Raw genomic sequence first — 14,313 nt, 5'->3', positions numbered from 1 at the left:
TAGAAGAGACCGAGTCAAGCAGACCAGCATTTGGGCTCTAGTGCCTTCATCAGTGTTATTGAAACTAAACTGAGTCAAGCAGACCAGCGTTTGGGCTCTAGTGCCTTCATCAGTGTTCTTGAAACTAAACTGAGTCAAGCAGACCAGCGTTTGGGCTCTAGTGCCTTCATCAGTGTTATTGAAACTAGAAGAGACTGAGTCAAGCAGACCAGCGTTTGGGCTCTAGTGCTTTCATCAGTGTTATTGAAACTAAACTGAGTCAAGCAGACCAGCGTTTGGGCTCTAGTGCCTTCATCAGTGTTATTGAAACTAGAAGAGACTGAGTCAAGCAGACCAGCGTTTGGGCTCTAGTGCCTTCATCAGCGTTATTGAAACTAAACTGAGTCAAGCAGACCAGCGTTTGGGCTCCAGTGCCTTCATCAGTGTTATTGAAACTAGAAGAGACCGAGTCAAGCAGACCAGCGTTTGGGCTCTAGTGCCTTCATCAGTGTTATTGAAACTAAACTGAGTCAAGCAGACCAGCGTTTGGGCTCCAGTGCCTTCATCAGTGTTATTGAAACTAAACCGAGTCAAGCAGACCAGCGTTTGGGCTCTAGTGCCTTCATCAGTGTTATTGAAACTAAACCGAGTCAAGCAGACCAGCGTTTGGGCTCTAGTGCCTTCATCAGTGTTATTGAAACTAAACTGAGTCAAGCAGACCAGCGTTTGGGCTCCAGTGCCTTCATCAGTGTTATTGAAACTAAACCGAGTCAAGCAGACCAGCGTTTGGGCTCCAGTGCCTTCATCAGTGTTATTGAAACTAAACTGAGTCAAGCAGACCAGCGTTTGGGCTCTAGTGCCTTCATCAGTGTTATTGAAACTAGAAGAGACTGAGTCAAGCAGACCAGCGTTTGGGCTCTAGTGCCTTCATCAGTGTTATTGAAACTAAACTGAGTCAAGCAGACCAGCGTTTGGGCTCCAGTGCCTTCACCAGTGTAATTGAAACTAGAAGAGACCGAGTCAAGCAGACCAGCGTTTGGGCTCTAGTGCCTTCATCAGTGTTATTGAAACTAGAAGAGACCGAGTCAAGCAGGCCAGCGTTTGGGCTCCAGTGCCTTCATCAGTGTTACTGAAACTAGAAGAGACCGAGTCAAGCAGACCAGCGTTTGGGCTCTAGTGCCTTCATCAGTGTTATTGAAACTAGAAGAGACTGAGTCAAGCAGGCCAGCGTTTGGGCTCCAGTGCCATCACCAGTGTACTCCTGATCGGAGCCCCAGTTCTGTGAAGCATTGTCAAGCCTGGTCTGTGTGTTGTTACAGTACAGCTGCTCCCTGTTTGGATTTGCTTCCGTTCCATATTTCCGCTGGTGATCAATGGGGATTTCCACCGCTTCAGTGGCAGAGGAAGTGTGATCTGTCATGGGCTTCTGTTTGCAGGAAAGGAACATCACTGTGTTTATGCATTCACACCTCATAGACAGACTGTACTCACCCAGTAAATCTGCACAGTAAAGGATCCTCATGGTTATGCTATGTGTTTAACATGTTTTTAATATGCTTTACCAGACCTCTCTGTGCTTTACAATGCTTCCCTATGCTTTACCACACCTCTCTGTGCTTTACAATGCTTCCCTATGCTTTGCCAGACCTCTCTGTGCTTTACAATGCTTCCCTATGCTTTACTAGACCTCTCTGTGCTTTACAATGCTTCCCTATGCTTTACCACACCTCTCTGTGCTTTACAATGCTTCCCTATGCTTTACCACACCTCTCTGTGCTTTACAATGCTTCCCTATGCTTTACCAGACCTCTCTGTGCTTTACAATGCTTCCCTATGCTTTACCAGACCTCTCTGTGCTTTACAATGCTTGCCTATGCTTCACCATACCTTTCAGTACCCAGGGTCTGGTGTCTGCTACTCTACGTTGAATGGTCTATAGTCTATGGTATATGGTGTACAGCATACAGTCTATGGTACCGAAGCCCTGAGAGTTTTTATACAGCCAGGATACAGCCCTGACCATGTGACTGTTGTACATTGATAAAGCAGTTATGAAATCAAACTGTCACATGCTTTGAATGAAATGAGGAAGGTTGTGACAAGATCTAAGCAGCTCAAAGCCAGTTAAAGGCAGACTTAGAGAAAACCGCAGTGTTAAGCAAACGCCATTAGTAATCCTGCAGTGATAAACCCCAGTCTGAGTTGAATGAATTTCATAGCAGCACCAATGCAATACTTTATAACAGCTGTGACACTGCCATCATTTCCATTTATTCGATAAATCCCTGAACTTGGTTTGAGCCAGCGAGTTAACTCCCAGCTAGACAGGATTGAAATCATTCTTGCAGTTCAAATACAAACACAGCGTTGTATTGTTTACAGCCCTTCCTTCCTCTCTCATTAACTCTCCCGCGGTGAGTCAACTTCCTGTCCGCGGTGTGGCCGAGGAACAATGTAGCCCCAGACACCTGCTTCCGCCAGGGCCCGAATCCACGGCGCGCGCAACCACCCAGCGTGTCATTTCCTGTCAGAGAAGGAGCTTTGAATACTCGGCTTTGATGTCATCTTGTTAACTCTTTGTGGCAGCGAGGGTACACAGCTGTAGCAAACGGGCAGACCAGACCTGTCTGTTTCTACCACGTGTAACCAGCGAAAAAGGAATCTGTCGCCTTTACAAGTCACTTGAACAAAATTGTAACTAGTTACAGTAACTTATTACTTTGAAAAAGTAGTCACAGTTACTTTTCAGATTACATTTTACTGAGAGATTATTTTTTTTTCCAGTTTGGTCAGGGCCTCCTGCAGCTGTTTTTTTCATTGATTCGAAATGTAATTTTAACAATTTAGATCAGATTACTCAATGAACAAAATGGATCAGGTCACATTCTCACTAATGGACGCAGCGTTAACCCGCGCTCGCTTCCTGTCAGGTTTGCTCAGAGGCTAAACCACAGTGTTGGCTGTCGTCCCGGTAACCTCGCTCCGACTCACATCTGCATCCTGCGCGGACAGGAAGTGCTCTCCTCCCAGCATGCCCTGCACAGGATGTCCTGGACTGGGCGGCCTCGCTTCACCTGGGCTCGATGTGAAAGCTCCCTAAGGAACACCCTCTCAATCCTGTTTTTTTCTGTGTAGATTCTCTATTTCTTTATATGGCAATGCTGAGGGTTCCTGTGCTGTCCTACTCTCTTCCCCCTCCTCAGATTCACTCACAGGTACTGAGCAAGTCTCCTCTGTCGTGCACTTTCACCCCTTCCCTAAACTGCCCTGAAATGTGTAATTTAAAGAGACACACACAGCAAACCCAACATATACTGAATACTGTATTATATTAAACGTCATACAGTGTGAATATTGTAGCAAATATCCCACACAGTCTGATTACACTATGTAACACAATTTTTAACACATGATGGGAGACTACATTTGGGGGCTGATTCGTGAAAGTGATTTACAGTATAATCGTAAATCTCGAAAAACTACTCACTTCTAAATCTTTTGTAGTCATTTTTGTATTACTTTAGTATAAATACATGTTAATTTGGATTCATATGTTGTTTTTTTCTGACTTTATGTGAACGAAAAGACACAAATTCGCCCGTTTTCTCATTGGAAATAGGTAAATTTCAAAATATCACTGTCCTGGTCACAAAAGCAAAGTTTGTGGGGAATAATAGCCATTTTCTATACTTTTGAGGCATAAGCAATTAGGAAATAACACTGACTACCCAGGAACCAAAAAAAAAAAAAAAAATTTGTTACATGGTGTTATATTACTGTTTTACAGTTTCAAAAAATTCAATTATTATTATTATTATTATTATTATTATTATTATTATTATTATTATTATTTATTTCTTAGCAGACGCCCTTATCCAGAGCGACTTACAATTAGAAATGTGTGACTGAAGGTGAAAAGTTATTGAAATTGGAAGTACCATCGTTGGAATTAGTACAGCGCTTCATGAAAAGGTAGTTTTTTTAGTTTTTTTTTTTAAAACAAACTTGCTCAAGCTTCATTCATTCCCTTCTGCAAAGACTGAGCTACAATACAATGTTGGGTTCTGTGTAATAAAATGGTCATATAATGTTATGATGCCATTAAATATATCTTTGAGTTTTATAATGATAGTTTGCCATCTTTTTTTAATATTTAACACAGAAGAGTAAAAGGCGATGCAAAGGGAAATGATCAATTCAAGGCTGTTGCAATTAGTTTGAAACTGCACCGGCTCAATAATATGACCAAAAACCGTAACAGAATGGTAACTGGTTCTCTTTCATTGTGATGTTCGGTGCTTAGTCTTTGGCACCATCTAGTGGACAAAATGTCAGTGTATGGGTATTTCTAACATTTACAGAAGGTCTCCTGTTATTATAATTTATTTATTAGCAGACGTTCTTATACAGGGCGACTTACAATTGTTACAAGATATCACAATATTTTTTACATACAATTCCCCATTTATACAGTTGGGTTTTTACTGGAGCAATCTAGGTAAAGTACCTTGCTCAAGGGTACAGCAGCAGCGTCCCCCACCTGGATTGAACCCACGACCCACCGGTCAAGAGTCCAGAGTCCTAACCACTACTCCACACTGCTGCCCCTGTTGAATCAAAGCAAGTGTGGGCGAGACCTAATTTACGAATTCTCGACTCCAAATAAACTTGCTATTGCTAAGGGGTTAATTTATCATTTTTAACTAGTATAGCCTTTTTGTTACAATTAGTAATTGTTAAACTTGACGATATTATTTATACAGTACGGTGCTGACAAAATATCACCAAATTAAAAAGAAAATAAATAAATAAAAAAAACGGGCAAGGTATTTTTGACAACAGCCCAAAATCTATATTTTTTCTTCTTCTTTTTTTTCTAATTAATTACTTTAAAGGCTTTTGTTTCAAAGACAAATGACTGAAGTTTGTAAGAAACTGTGTTTGGTTTCCCCTGGAGCTCAATACTGTATTAGCTATGGTCTGGTCTCTCCACAACACCTGCCGTGCTGGCAAGCCTGCTGTTGTCCTCCAATCCACCAGGTGTCGCCATTTCTTAACGCCCAAATTGGCGTTCTGAACGGTTAATTGATGGCTGTGTAATTTTTTTACCAGCATCAGTGGTAGCGGTGAAGAAGCATGCTGTTCGAGAACAAAAAAGGACTTCTGTTTTGGGTTTGATGAACCGCAAAGGATTTAAAAAAAAACAAAAAACTGATGATTCACCGTGCACTGTAACAGTCGGCATTGTGTGTACAGTTCCTGCATCCGAAATGTATATTTAATGAATGGAAACACGCGTTTTTAAGAACACCACATTGCTGCATATTATTATTAATAACACAGACTACATGCAAATGTCGAATTTAGTCATTTCAATCGTTTGCAAGCTGTCGTGTTTGCAAGTGCGTGCGCCCAGCGTCTGAATTCTGCAAACAGAAAAACTGCATCAGAAAAAGGACTCGTGGAAACACGACCCGCCTGGGGAGTGCTTGCAGTTCAGTGGTACTGAAACAGAACAAAAAAAGACCAAACCACAACCAGAACATCTACTATTCAATGGAAAGGACTCCGGTATTGTATTTACATCTATTTATTGATCCATTTAGTTCCCTCCCTCAATATACACCGCATAGGAACTAAAAAGGCTCATCTCCGCTGCCAAGCAACCCACCGGACCGTTAGTTACTTAACAGACTGGTTTTATGATTACAACATACTCCTGAACTTACCTTATCGTTTTTGAGGTAAAAAGTCTCATGTGCGTTTGGTGCTGTTTCAAATGAAGTCTCACCGATTATAAAACGGACCATAAAAGAGGGGGGGGCGGTTTAGTGCCTGTAATAAAAGTTTCACTGTAAACACATTGCCTCTGGCTGTCTAAATAATACATTTAAAAGATGAAGCAAGCTCAGGACGTGGATTATTTTACCAGAAGAAACCGTGACATTTAAAAAACCACGTGTTTATAGCGTTGTGTAATGCTTCTGTATTCGATAGAGAGCGCGAATGGTTCTGTGTTTCTATATAATAAGTATTGGTGTTTTCTCAAATCGCAGAAGCAGTCATTCAAATAGTTAAACTGAACTGGAGTAACGCTGTGAGCTGTTGTTTCGCAAGGATACCTGTGTAGCGAGTTACACCGGCCGTGCATCAGTCTGTGCAGGTTACATTTAGGGCACTGAATTGAACTGGCGGGGCTCCGACCGGCTCCTGAACTATTTAAACAGTTGAAAAAAAATGCAACTAATTAAAATGCGCAAATGTAAATTAATTCGTGCTTTAACCCTGCGATGCACACAAGCATTTTTGAAATGAGATTAGCTGCTTTATTTATGTAACTAGATTCAATTTTTTGTGCAAAACGCCGTAATCAACACCCCCTACCACGTGATCATAATACCCGACGAACCTTAGGTTTAGGGTTATGAAATAAATTTTGTTTTAGTACCTAAATGTATCACCCTTATCATGTGATTGGGCTGTAGCCTATAACGATGACGTCTGTTACGAGTTGCGCACGCAGCACTACCCTGTGGGAGCCTTCGTTCTGCAGCATCTATCGCGTGGGAGTGGGAGTGGGAGTGGGAGTGGGTGGGGTGGAATAATTGCACATTCTAAATTGGGTAGAAAATCGAGGATGAAATAATTGGGCAAGCTAAAATAAAAACAGTGAAAAAAAGTCAATGTTGATTTCATCCACGCGGTTCAGTTTGGATAATAAAGTCGCATGAAGTGTAGGAGAGTCTTGCGTGGTCTGAGATTTGATTACAAATCTTAAAAGGAGTTGACACAGTTAGCCTGAAACAATTCTTTAAGCTCAGCACAGAAACCGGGACCAGAGGAGCTGGAAATGAAGTGGAGCTAGACTCAGGACAGAGGGAAGGAGACTCTTCTTCACACAGAGAGCGGGGAGGAGATGGGTTACCCAGCCATGCTGTGGAGGCAGAATCGCTGGGATCCTTGAAGACTTGACAAGGTTCTGAGATCAATCAGCTGCTCAGAACCTGGCGAGCTCGGATGGGCTGAACCGCCTCCCCTCGTTCGTAACTGTTTCTGGTGTTTTTATACTAGAAGGGGAGAAGATCCACCTCTACTTATTATATGATAACTGAATCAGCCGTTCTGCTAGAGGCTGCTCTCGCTGTGCTGTCAATGGGACCCATTGTGACGTTAAAAAACAAATCCGAACTGTCACTTTGCAGGGTGAGAGGGATTGGAGTCGTCCTGCAGAGTGATTTGTCAGAAAACGCCCTGAGGGTTTTATTGCCATTATAAACAGTGCTTTTATTGTTAATTGAAACATTTGCCATCTTTAAACTACAGCTTTATTGACCCTGTTGAATATTTGACTTTCGCTGTCCTGCTTTTTCGTTTTTATGTTCAGTCACGTCGCAAATTTTGTGGTTTCAAAATGTACAGTTTGGGTCCAGTATTGGAAGTGGATTATGTTAAAATATTTCAATAGTACAGGTCTGGCAAAGAGTTTAGCGTTCGCTAGAATTTTAGGATTGAGAGAAAAAACTGTACAAACATAATTTTTTTTTAAAAATGAAAATGTACAGGGTAATATTGTCCTGTGTAATCTAATAGCATATCTATGTATTATTAATTTCTCACAAATGTATATATGGTTCAACCCAACCTGTCACAGAAACATGAATATAAATAGAATGCATGTTAAATGCAGTATACACTGCCTGGCCAGTTTATTAGGACCGGTCTACCGAAGTCAGCCGGAATTAAGGATGGGAATTAGGTTGATCATGTGATGTGACAACCTTGCAGCTCCTATATAAAGCTGTGGACGCAGCACAACTGCAAACCAGAAATGGGTTCAGATCTACAGCTCTGGAGAAAAGTGTTGCATCGCCTAGAATTTTAGGATTGAGATTTCAAAAAACAGCAACTACATGAACATCATAATCATGTAATCAAAGAAACTACAAAATGATATCGCAAGAATCTACCGGAAGCCATAATAGCAGTACAGTACTATTTCATGTTAGATTTCAGTGTCACATTTTTCAGTTGTCAGTTTTTCTCTATGTGGAAAACTACAAAGTGGTGTGTAATTTAATATGTTAACGTAACATTATTCAGCAAGTTTGGAGTAGTGGTCAGGGCTCTGGACTCTTGACCGGAGGGTCGTGGGTTCAATCCCAGGTGGGGGACACTGCTGCTGTACCCTTGAGCAAGGTACTTTACCTAGATTGCTCCAGTAAAAACCAACTGTATAAATGGGTAATATTATATGTAAAAAAAAATGTGATATCTTGTAACAATTGTAAGTCGCCCTGGACAAGGACATCTGCTAAGAAATAATAATTAATTCCACTTTATGAAGCAGAATGATTCAATTCTACAGCTGGAGGGCCTTGCAATGAAACTTAAGGGAATCCAAACTTCTTTTGTGTTCATCAACCCCGCCCCTAAATGGGAGTGGCTTCATTGCCCCAGTCCTGTTTTGCATAAAAATGGGAGGGGTTTCAATCCATGAGAGTTTTTTTTTTTTTTTCTCCTCTTCACAGTACAGAGTTCAGCTGGTTTAGAGGTCTGAAGATCAGCTTGCACCGGAGAGACAGACATCATTAAGGTAAGGAAAATCTGCACACTCTCAGATGACTTCCAGTATTTATTTTTTCTTTCTTATATCTTCTAGTCCAGTATTTTTAGCCTGTAGCTGCGTCTCACACTTGTAGCTGACTCAGTGCATTAGTGTGCTTAAGTCAGCAGGTTTGCAAAGCAATACACTTCTTAAAAGTCAGCACTGCAGTTTCGTGCTCCAAGCGCGACCCTGAGCAAGTCACTGAACCTCCTTGTGCTCCGTCCTTCGGATGAGACAAACAAGCTCCTATTGGAAGTGACTCTGCAGCAGCCACTGACTCACTGTGTGTGTGACCCTGAGCGAGTCACTGAACCTCCTTGTGCTCCGTCCTTCGGATGAGACGTCAAACAAACAAGCTCCTATTGGAAGTGACTCTGCAGCAGCAGCAGTTGTTGATGATGCGTAGTTCGCCCACTCGTCTCTAAGTCACTTTGGATAAAAGTGTCTGCTAAATTATTAATTCATAATAATAATAATAATAACAGTAATAGAACCTCTGTTTAATTGAATCAGCTTTATATTTGAATCAATCCATTCCTGAACCTGTGGCTGTTTGTCCCACACAAACGCTCGTTTCTCTGTTTTATCAGCAGCATGTTTGAGATGCTGTGATATCTCTGGTCAGACTCGTGCTAGCGACCACATTCTTTCAAGTGGAAAAGCCCAGGATGTGAGCGGAGCACAGCTCAGACGAACAGAAAGCACAGCTCAGGGAAGTGGGTGTCACGTTTCTGTTAGCTAGGTGAGTGTAGCAGTGCGAGTGGGGTATCGGAGAGGCAGAAAGCCTGCATGCACCCTGAAATGGTGTTGCGCTCACGAACTGGAGCTAAAGATCATACTTGGCAAGTTTCGTCACACTCGGACAAGCCTAGACATACGAAAGAAAGTCATTATTATTATTATTTATTTCTTAGCAGACACCCATATCCAGGGCGACTTACAATTCTTTCAAGATATCACATTATTTTTACATACAATTACCCATTTATACAGCTGGGTTTTTACTGGAGCAATCTAGGTAAAGTACCTTGCTCAAGGGTACAGCAGCAGTGTCCCCCCACCTGGGATTGAACCCACAACCCTCCGGTCAAGAGTCCAGAGCCCTCACCACTCCTCCACACTGCTGTGTTTCTAGGCTTGGGTTCCAGCAGGGAGATGCAGCTTCTATATACCCTCCTTACAGGAACGCCACTGACCTTACAAATGCACAAGCCGCGTGTTTCTTTATTTTCATTTCTTGTCCCCGTTGCTCTTTGCATGCCCCCTCGAGCCTGTCCGGATGTGTTTAACTGCTTTGAGTCCGCCGCGCCTCGCCAGGTTCATCCTCTGCAGCTGCTCTTGTAGTAAGATTGCTGTTATCAGAGGTTTGTAACTGAACACTCAAGTAGTGTTCTTTTCTGTCAGTATGGCTTTTAATTTATTTGTTGTTATTTATTTATCCCAGGCGACTCACACAGGTGTTACAGGGCAGCACAGGGCTCTCTCCCTCTCTCTCTCTCTCTCTCTGTGTCTGTGTGTCTCTCTCTCTGTGTGTCTCTCTCTCTCTGTGTCTGTGTCTCTCTGTCTCTCTCTCTGTGTCACTCTGTGTGTCTCTCTCTCTCTCTCTCTCTCTCTCTCTGTGTCTGTGTCTCTGTCTCTCTCTCATTCTTTCTCTGTGTCTCTCTGTCTCTCTCGTTCTCTCTCTCTCTCTGTGTGTCTCTCTCTCTCTCTCTGTGTCTCTCTCTCTCTCTCTCTGTGTCTCTCTCTCTCTCTCTGTGTGTCTCTCTCTCTCTCTCCATCTCTCTCTCTCTCTCTCTGTCTCTCTCTCTGTGTCTGTGTCTCTCTGTCTCTCTCTCTCATTCTGTCTCTCTCTCTCAATCTCTCTCTCTCTCTCTCTCCTCTCTCTCTCTGGTTCCTCTAGTATATTAACCCCACGTGTGTGTGTGTGTGTGCTGTGTCGCAGGGCTCCATGGCGATGCCGCGGTACTCCTCTCCCCCGGACGGGGGCTGGGGCTGGGTCATCGTGTTCTCTCTCTCTCTCCTCTCTCTCTCTGGTTCCTCTAGTATATTAACCCCACGTGTGTGTGTGTGTGTGCTGTGCCGCAGGGCTCCATGGCGATGCCGCGGTACTCCTCTCCCCCGGACGGGGGCTGGGGCTGGGTCATCGTGTTCTCTCTCTCTCGTTCTCTCTCTCTCTGGTTCCTCTAGTATATTAACCCCACGTGTGTGTGTGTGCTGTGTCGCAGGGCTCCATGGCGATGCCGCGGTACTCCTCTCCCCCGGACGGGGGCTGGGGCTGGGTCATCGTGTTCTCTCTCTTCCTGGAGTCAGCGCTGGTGTTCGGGCTGATCCGCTCCTTCGGCGTGTTCTTCGTGGAGTTCGTGGAATATTTCGAGGAGCCGGCTGGAGCCGTGTCCTGGATCACTTCCATCGGGGTCGCAGTGCAGCAGTTTGCAAGTCAGTCACCGGGCGGGGGGGGAGGGAGGGGGGAGCAGAGGGTTAGGAAGGGTGGTTAAAGGGAAGGAAGGGGGAGTAGCATTGCATCTGCACCCAGACACTACACACAGGTGAATGGATCTCAGCACAGCTGGTTATTTGGGTCTCTGATCCTCCTCTCCTCTCTCCCTGGTTAGTCAGGTCTCTGATCCCCCTCTCCTCTCCTCTCTCCCTGGTTAGTCAGGTCTCTGATCCTCCTCTCCTCTCTCCCTGGTTAGTCAGGTCTCTGATCCCCTCTCCTCTCCTCTCTCCCTGGTTAGTCAGGTCTCTGATCCTCCTCTCCTCTCTCCCTGGTTAGTCAGGTCTCTGATCCCCCTCTCCTCTCCTCTCCTCTCCTCTCCTCTCCTCTCTCCCTGGTTAGTCAGGTCTCTGATCCCCCTCTCCTCTCCTCTCCTCTCCTCTCCTCTCCTCTCTCCCTGGTTAGTCAGGTCTCTGATCCCCCTCTCCTCTCCTCTCCTCTCCTCTCCTCTCCTCTCCTCTCCTCTCTCCCTGGTTATTCTGGTCTCTGATCCCCCTCTCCTCTCTCCCTAGTTATTCGGGTCTCTGATTCCTCTCTCCTCTCCTCTCCTCTCTCCCTGGTTATTCGGGTCTCTGATTCCCCTCTCCTCTCCTCTCCTCTCTCCCTGGTTAGTCAGGTCTCTGATCCCCCTCTCCTCTCCTCTCCTCTCCTCTCTCCCTGGTTAGTCAGGTCTCTGATCCTCCTCTCCTCTCTCCCTGGTTAGTCAGGTCTCTGATCCCCCTCTCCTCTCTCCCTGGTTATTCGGGTCTCTGATCCCCCTCTCCTCTCCTCTCTCCCTGGTTATTCAGGTCTCTGATCCCCGTCTCCTTTCCTCTCTCCTCTCTCCCTGGTTATTCGGGTCTCTGATCCCCCTCTCCTCTCCTCTCTCCCTGGTTATTCAGGTCTCTGATCCCCGTCTCCTTTCCTCTCTCCTCTCTCCCTGGTTAGTCGGGTCTCTGATCCCCCTCTCCTCTCTCCCTAGTTATTCGGGTCTCTGATTCCTCTCTCCTCTCCTCTCCTCTCTCCCTGGTTATTCGGGTCTCTGATTCCCCTCTCCTCTCCTCTCCTCTCTCCCTGGTTAGTCAGGTCTCTGATCCCCCTCTCCTCTCCTCTCCTCTCCTCTCCTCTCTCCCTGGTTAGTCAGGTCTCTGATCCTCCTCTCCTCTCTCCCTGGTTAGTCAGGTCTCTGATCCCCCTCTCCTCTCTCCCTGGTTATTCGGGTCTCTGATCCCCCTCTCCTCTCCTCTCCTCTCTCCCTGGTTATTCAGGTCTCTGATCCCCGTCTCCTTTCCTCTCTCCTCTCTCCCTGGTTATTCGGGTCTCTGATCCCCCTCTCCTCTCCTCTCCTCTCTCCCTGGTTATTCAGGTCTCTGATCCCCGTCTCCTTTCCTCTCTCCTCTCTCCCTGGTTATTCGGGTCTCTGATCCCCCTCTCCTCTCTCCCTGGTTATTCGGGTCTCTGATTCCTCTCTCCTCTCCTCTCCTCTCTCCCTGGTTATTCGGGTCTCTGATTCCTCTCTCCTCTCTCCCTGGTTATTCGGGTCTCTGATCCCCCTCTCCTCTCTCCCTGGTTATTCGGGTCTCTGATTCCTCTCTCCTCTCTCCCTGGTTATTCGGGTCTCTGATTCCTCTCTCCTCTCTCCCTGGTTATTCGGGTCTCTGATTCCTCTCTCCTCTCTCCCTGGTTATTCGGGTCTCTGATTCCTCTCTCCTCTCTCCCTGGTTATTCGGGTCTCTGATCCCCCTCTCCTCTCCTCTCCTCTCTCCCTGGTTAGTCGGGTCTCTGATTCCTCTCTCCTCTCCTCTCCTCTCCTCTCCTCTCTCCCTGGTTATTCGGGTCTCTGATTCCTCTCTCCTCTCTCCCTGGTTATTCGGGTCTCTGATTCCTCTCTCCTCTCTCCCTGGTTATTCGGGTCTCTGATCCCCCTCTCCTCTCTCCCTGGTTATTCGGGTCTCTGATTCCTCTCTCCTCTCTCCCTGGTTATTCGGGTCTCTGATTCCTCTCTCCTCTCTCCCTGGTTATTCGGGTCTCTGATCCCCCTCTCCTCTCCTCTCTCCCTGGTTATTCGGGTCTCTGATTCCTCTCTCCTCTCTCCCTGGTTATTCGGGTCTCTGATTCCTCTCTCCTCTCCTCTCCTCTCTCCCTGGTTATTCGGGTCTCTGATTCCTCTCTCCTCTCTCCCTGGTTATTCGGGTCTCTGATTCCTCTCTCCTCTCTCCCTGGTTATTCGGGTCTCTGATCCCCCTCTCCTCTCTCCCTGGTTATTCGGGTCTCTGATTCCTCTCTCCTCTCTCCCTGGTTATTCGGGTCTCTGATTCCTCTCTCCTCTCTCCCTGGTTATTCGGGTCTCTGATCCCTCTCTCCTCTCTCCCTGGTTATTCGGGTCTCTGATTCCTCTCTCCTCTCTCCCTGGTTATTCGGGTCTCTGATTCCTCTCTCCTCTCTCCCTGGTTATTCGGGTCTCTGATTCCTCTCTCCTCTCCTCTCCTCTCTCCCTGGTTATTCGGGTCTCTGATTCCTCTCTCCTCTCTCCCTGGTTATTCGGGTCTCTGATTCCTCTCTCCTCTCTCCGGTTCAGGTCCGCTCGCGAGTGCGCTCAGCAATGCCTGGGGCGCGCGGTCTGTGGTGATGGTGGGCGGAGTCCTGGCCAGTTTGGGGATGATCCTGGGCTCTCAGGCCAGCAGCCTGACTCACCTGTACCTGTCCATCGGACTCGTCTCAGGTAAGAAACACACCTGCACAGCGATCCCCACTTCAACGGGGCTGCACTGAAAAGCATGTCGCAGTTTTTGCATGTTCTTAGATCTTGAATGACTCTCTCTCCGTGTACACTTCGTCCCTTGCTGGTTTGGCAGCTGTCCTGTGCTTGGGTGTCTGTTGTTTATCGAGTTCAGGGCACAGAGTCGGCGTTTCTGTAAAGAGACTCCCCTGGAATTCAGTAAAAGAAGAATCCTTTATTTCATGATCAGCGCTCTGTTTGTAAAAGCACAGCATTACGAATTACCAGGTAGAAAGGCAGGTTTAGAGAAAATGTTTTACCAACTCAATATTCGAACAATTGCAAACACCACAAAACAGTAAGGAAATAAGGGAGGATCTGCAGGGGGGAGTCGCACAGTCAGGGGAGCGCAGGGGTCCCCGAGGGTCTCCCCTGGTAAAGGCACGGCCGTGTGGTGTGCAGGGGGGAGTCACACAGTCAGGGGAGCGCAGGGGTCCCCGAGGGTCTCCCCTGGTAAAGGCACGGCCGCGTGGTGCG

General features: G+C 46.1%; 1 protein-coding gene across 3 annotated transcripts in view; it reads left to right on the top strand.

Moving 5' to 3' along the window:
- Positions 1-5,032: 5,032 nt before the first annotated feature.
- Positions 5,033-14,313, top strand: part of LOC117404451 (monocarboxylate transporter 13) — a 19,051-nt gene continuing 9,770 nt past the window's right edge. Inside the window, exons 1-4 of one of the 3 annotated variants that reach the window (XM_059015628.1) lie at positions 5,033-5,550; positions 8,513-8,572; positions 10,810-11,020; positions 13,636-13,779. In XM_059015628.1, coding sequence (XP_058871611.1) covers positions 10,816-11,020; positions 13,636-13,779 — 349 coding nt within the window. In that variant the 5' untranslated portion in view covers positions 5,033-5,550; positions 8,513-8,572; positions 10,810-10,815. Of the gene's footprint in view, positions 5,551-5,580; positions 5,724-8,507; positions 8,573-10,809; positions 11,021-13,635; positions 13,780-14,313 lie in introns of those variants that run through there. The other 2 variants (XM_059015627.1, XM_059015629.1) reach the window with 2 other exon arrangements.

This window comes from Acipenser ruthenus, chromosome 50 (assembly GCF_902713425.1).
Source record: "Acipenser ruthenus chromosome 50, fAciRut3.2 maternal haplotype, whole genome shotgun sequence".
Classification (NCBI taxonomy): domain Eukaryota; kingdom Metazoa; phylum Chordata; class Actinopteri; order Acipenseriformes; family Acipenseridae; genus Acipenser; species Acipenser ruthenus.
The sequence above is the reverse complement of the archived record's forward strand: the minus strand, read 5'-3'. Positions and strand labels throughout refer to the sequence as shown.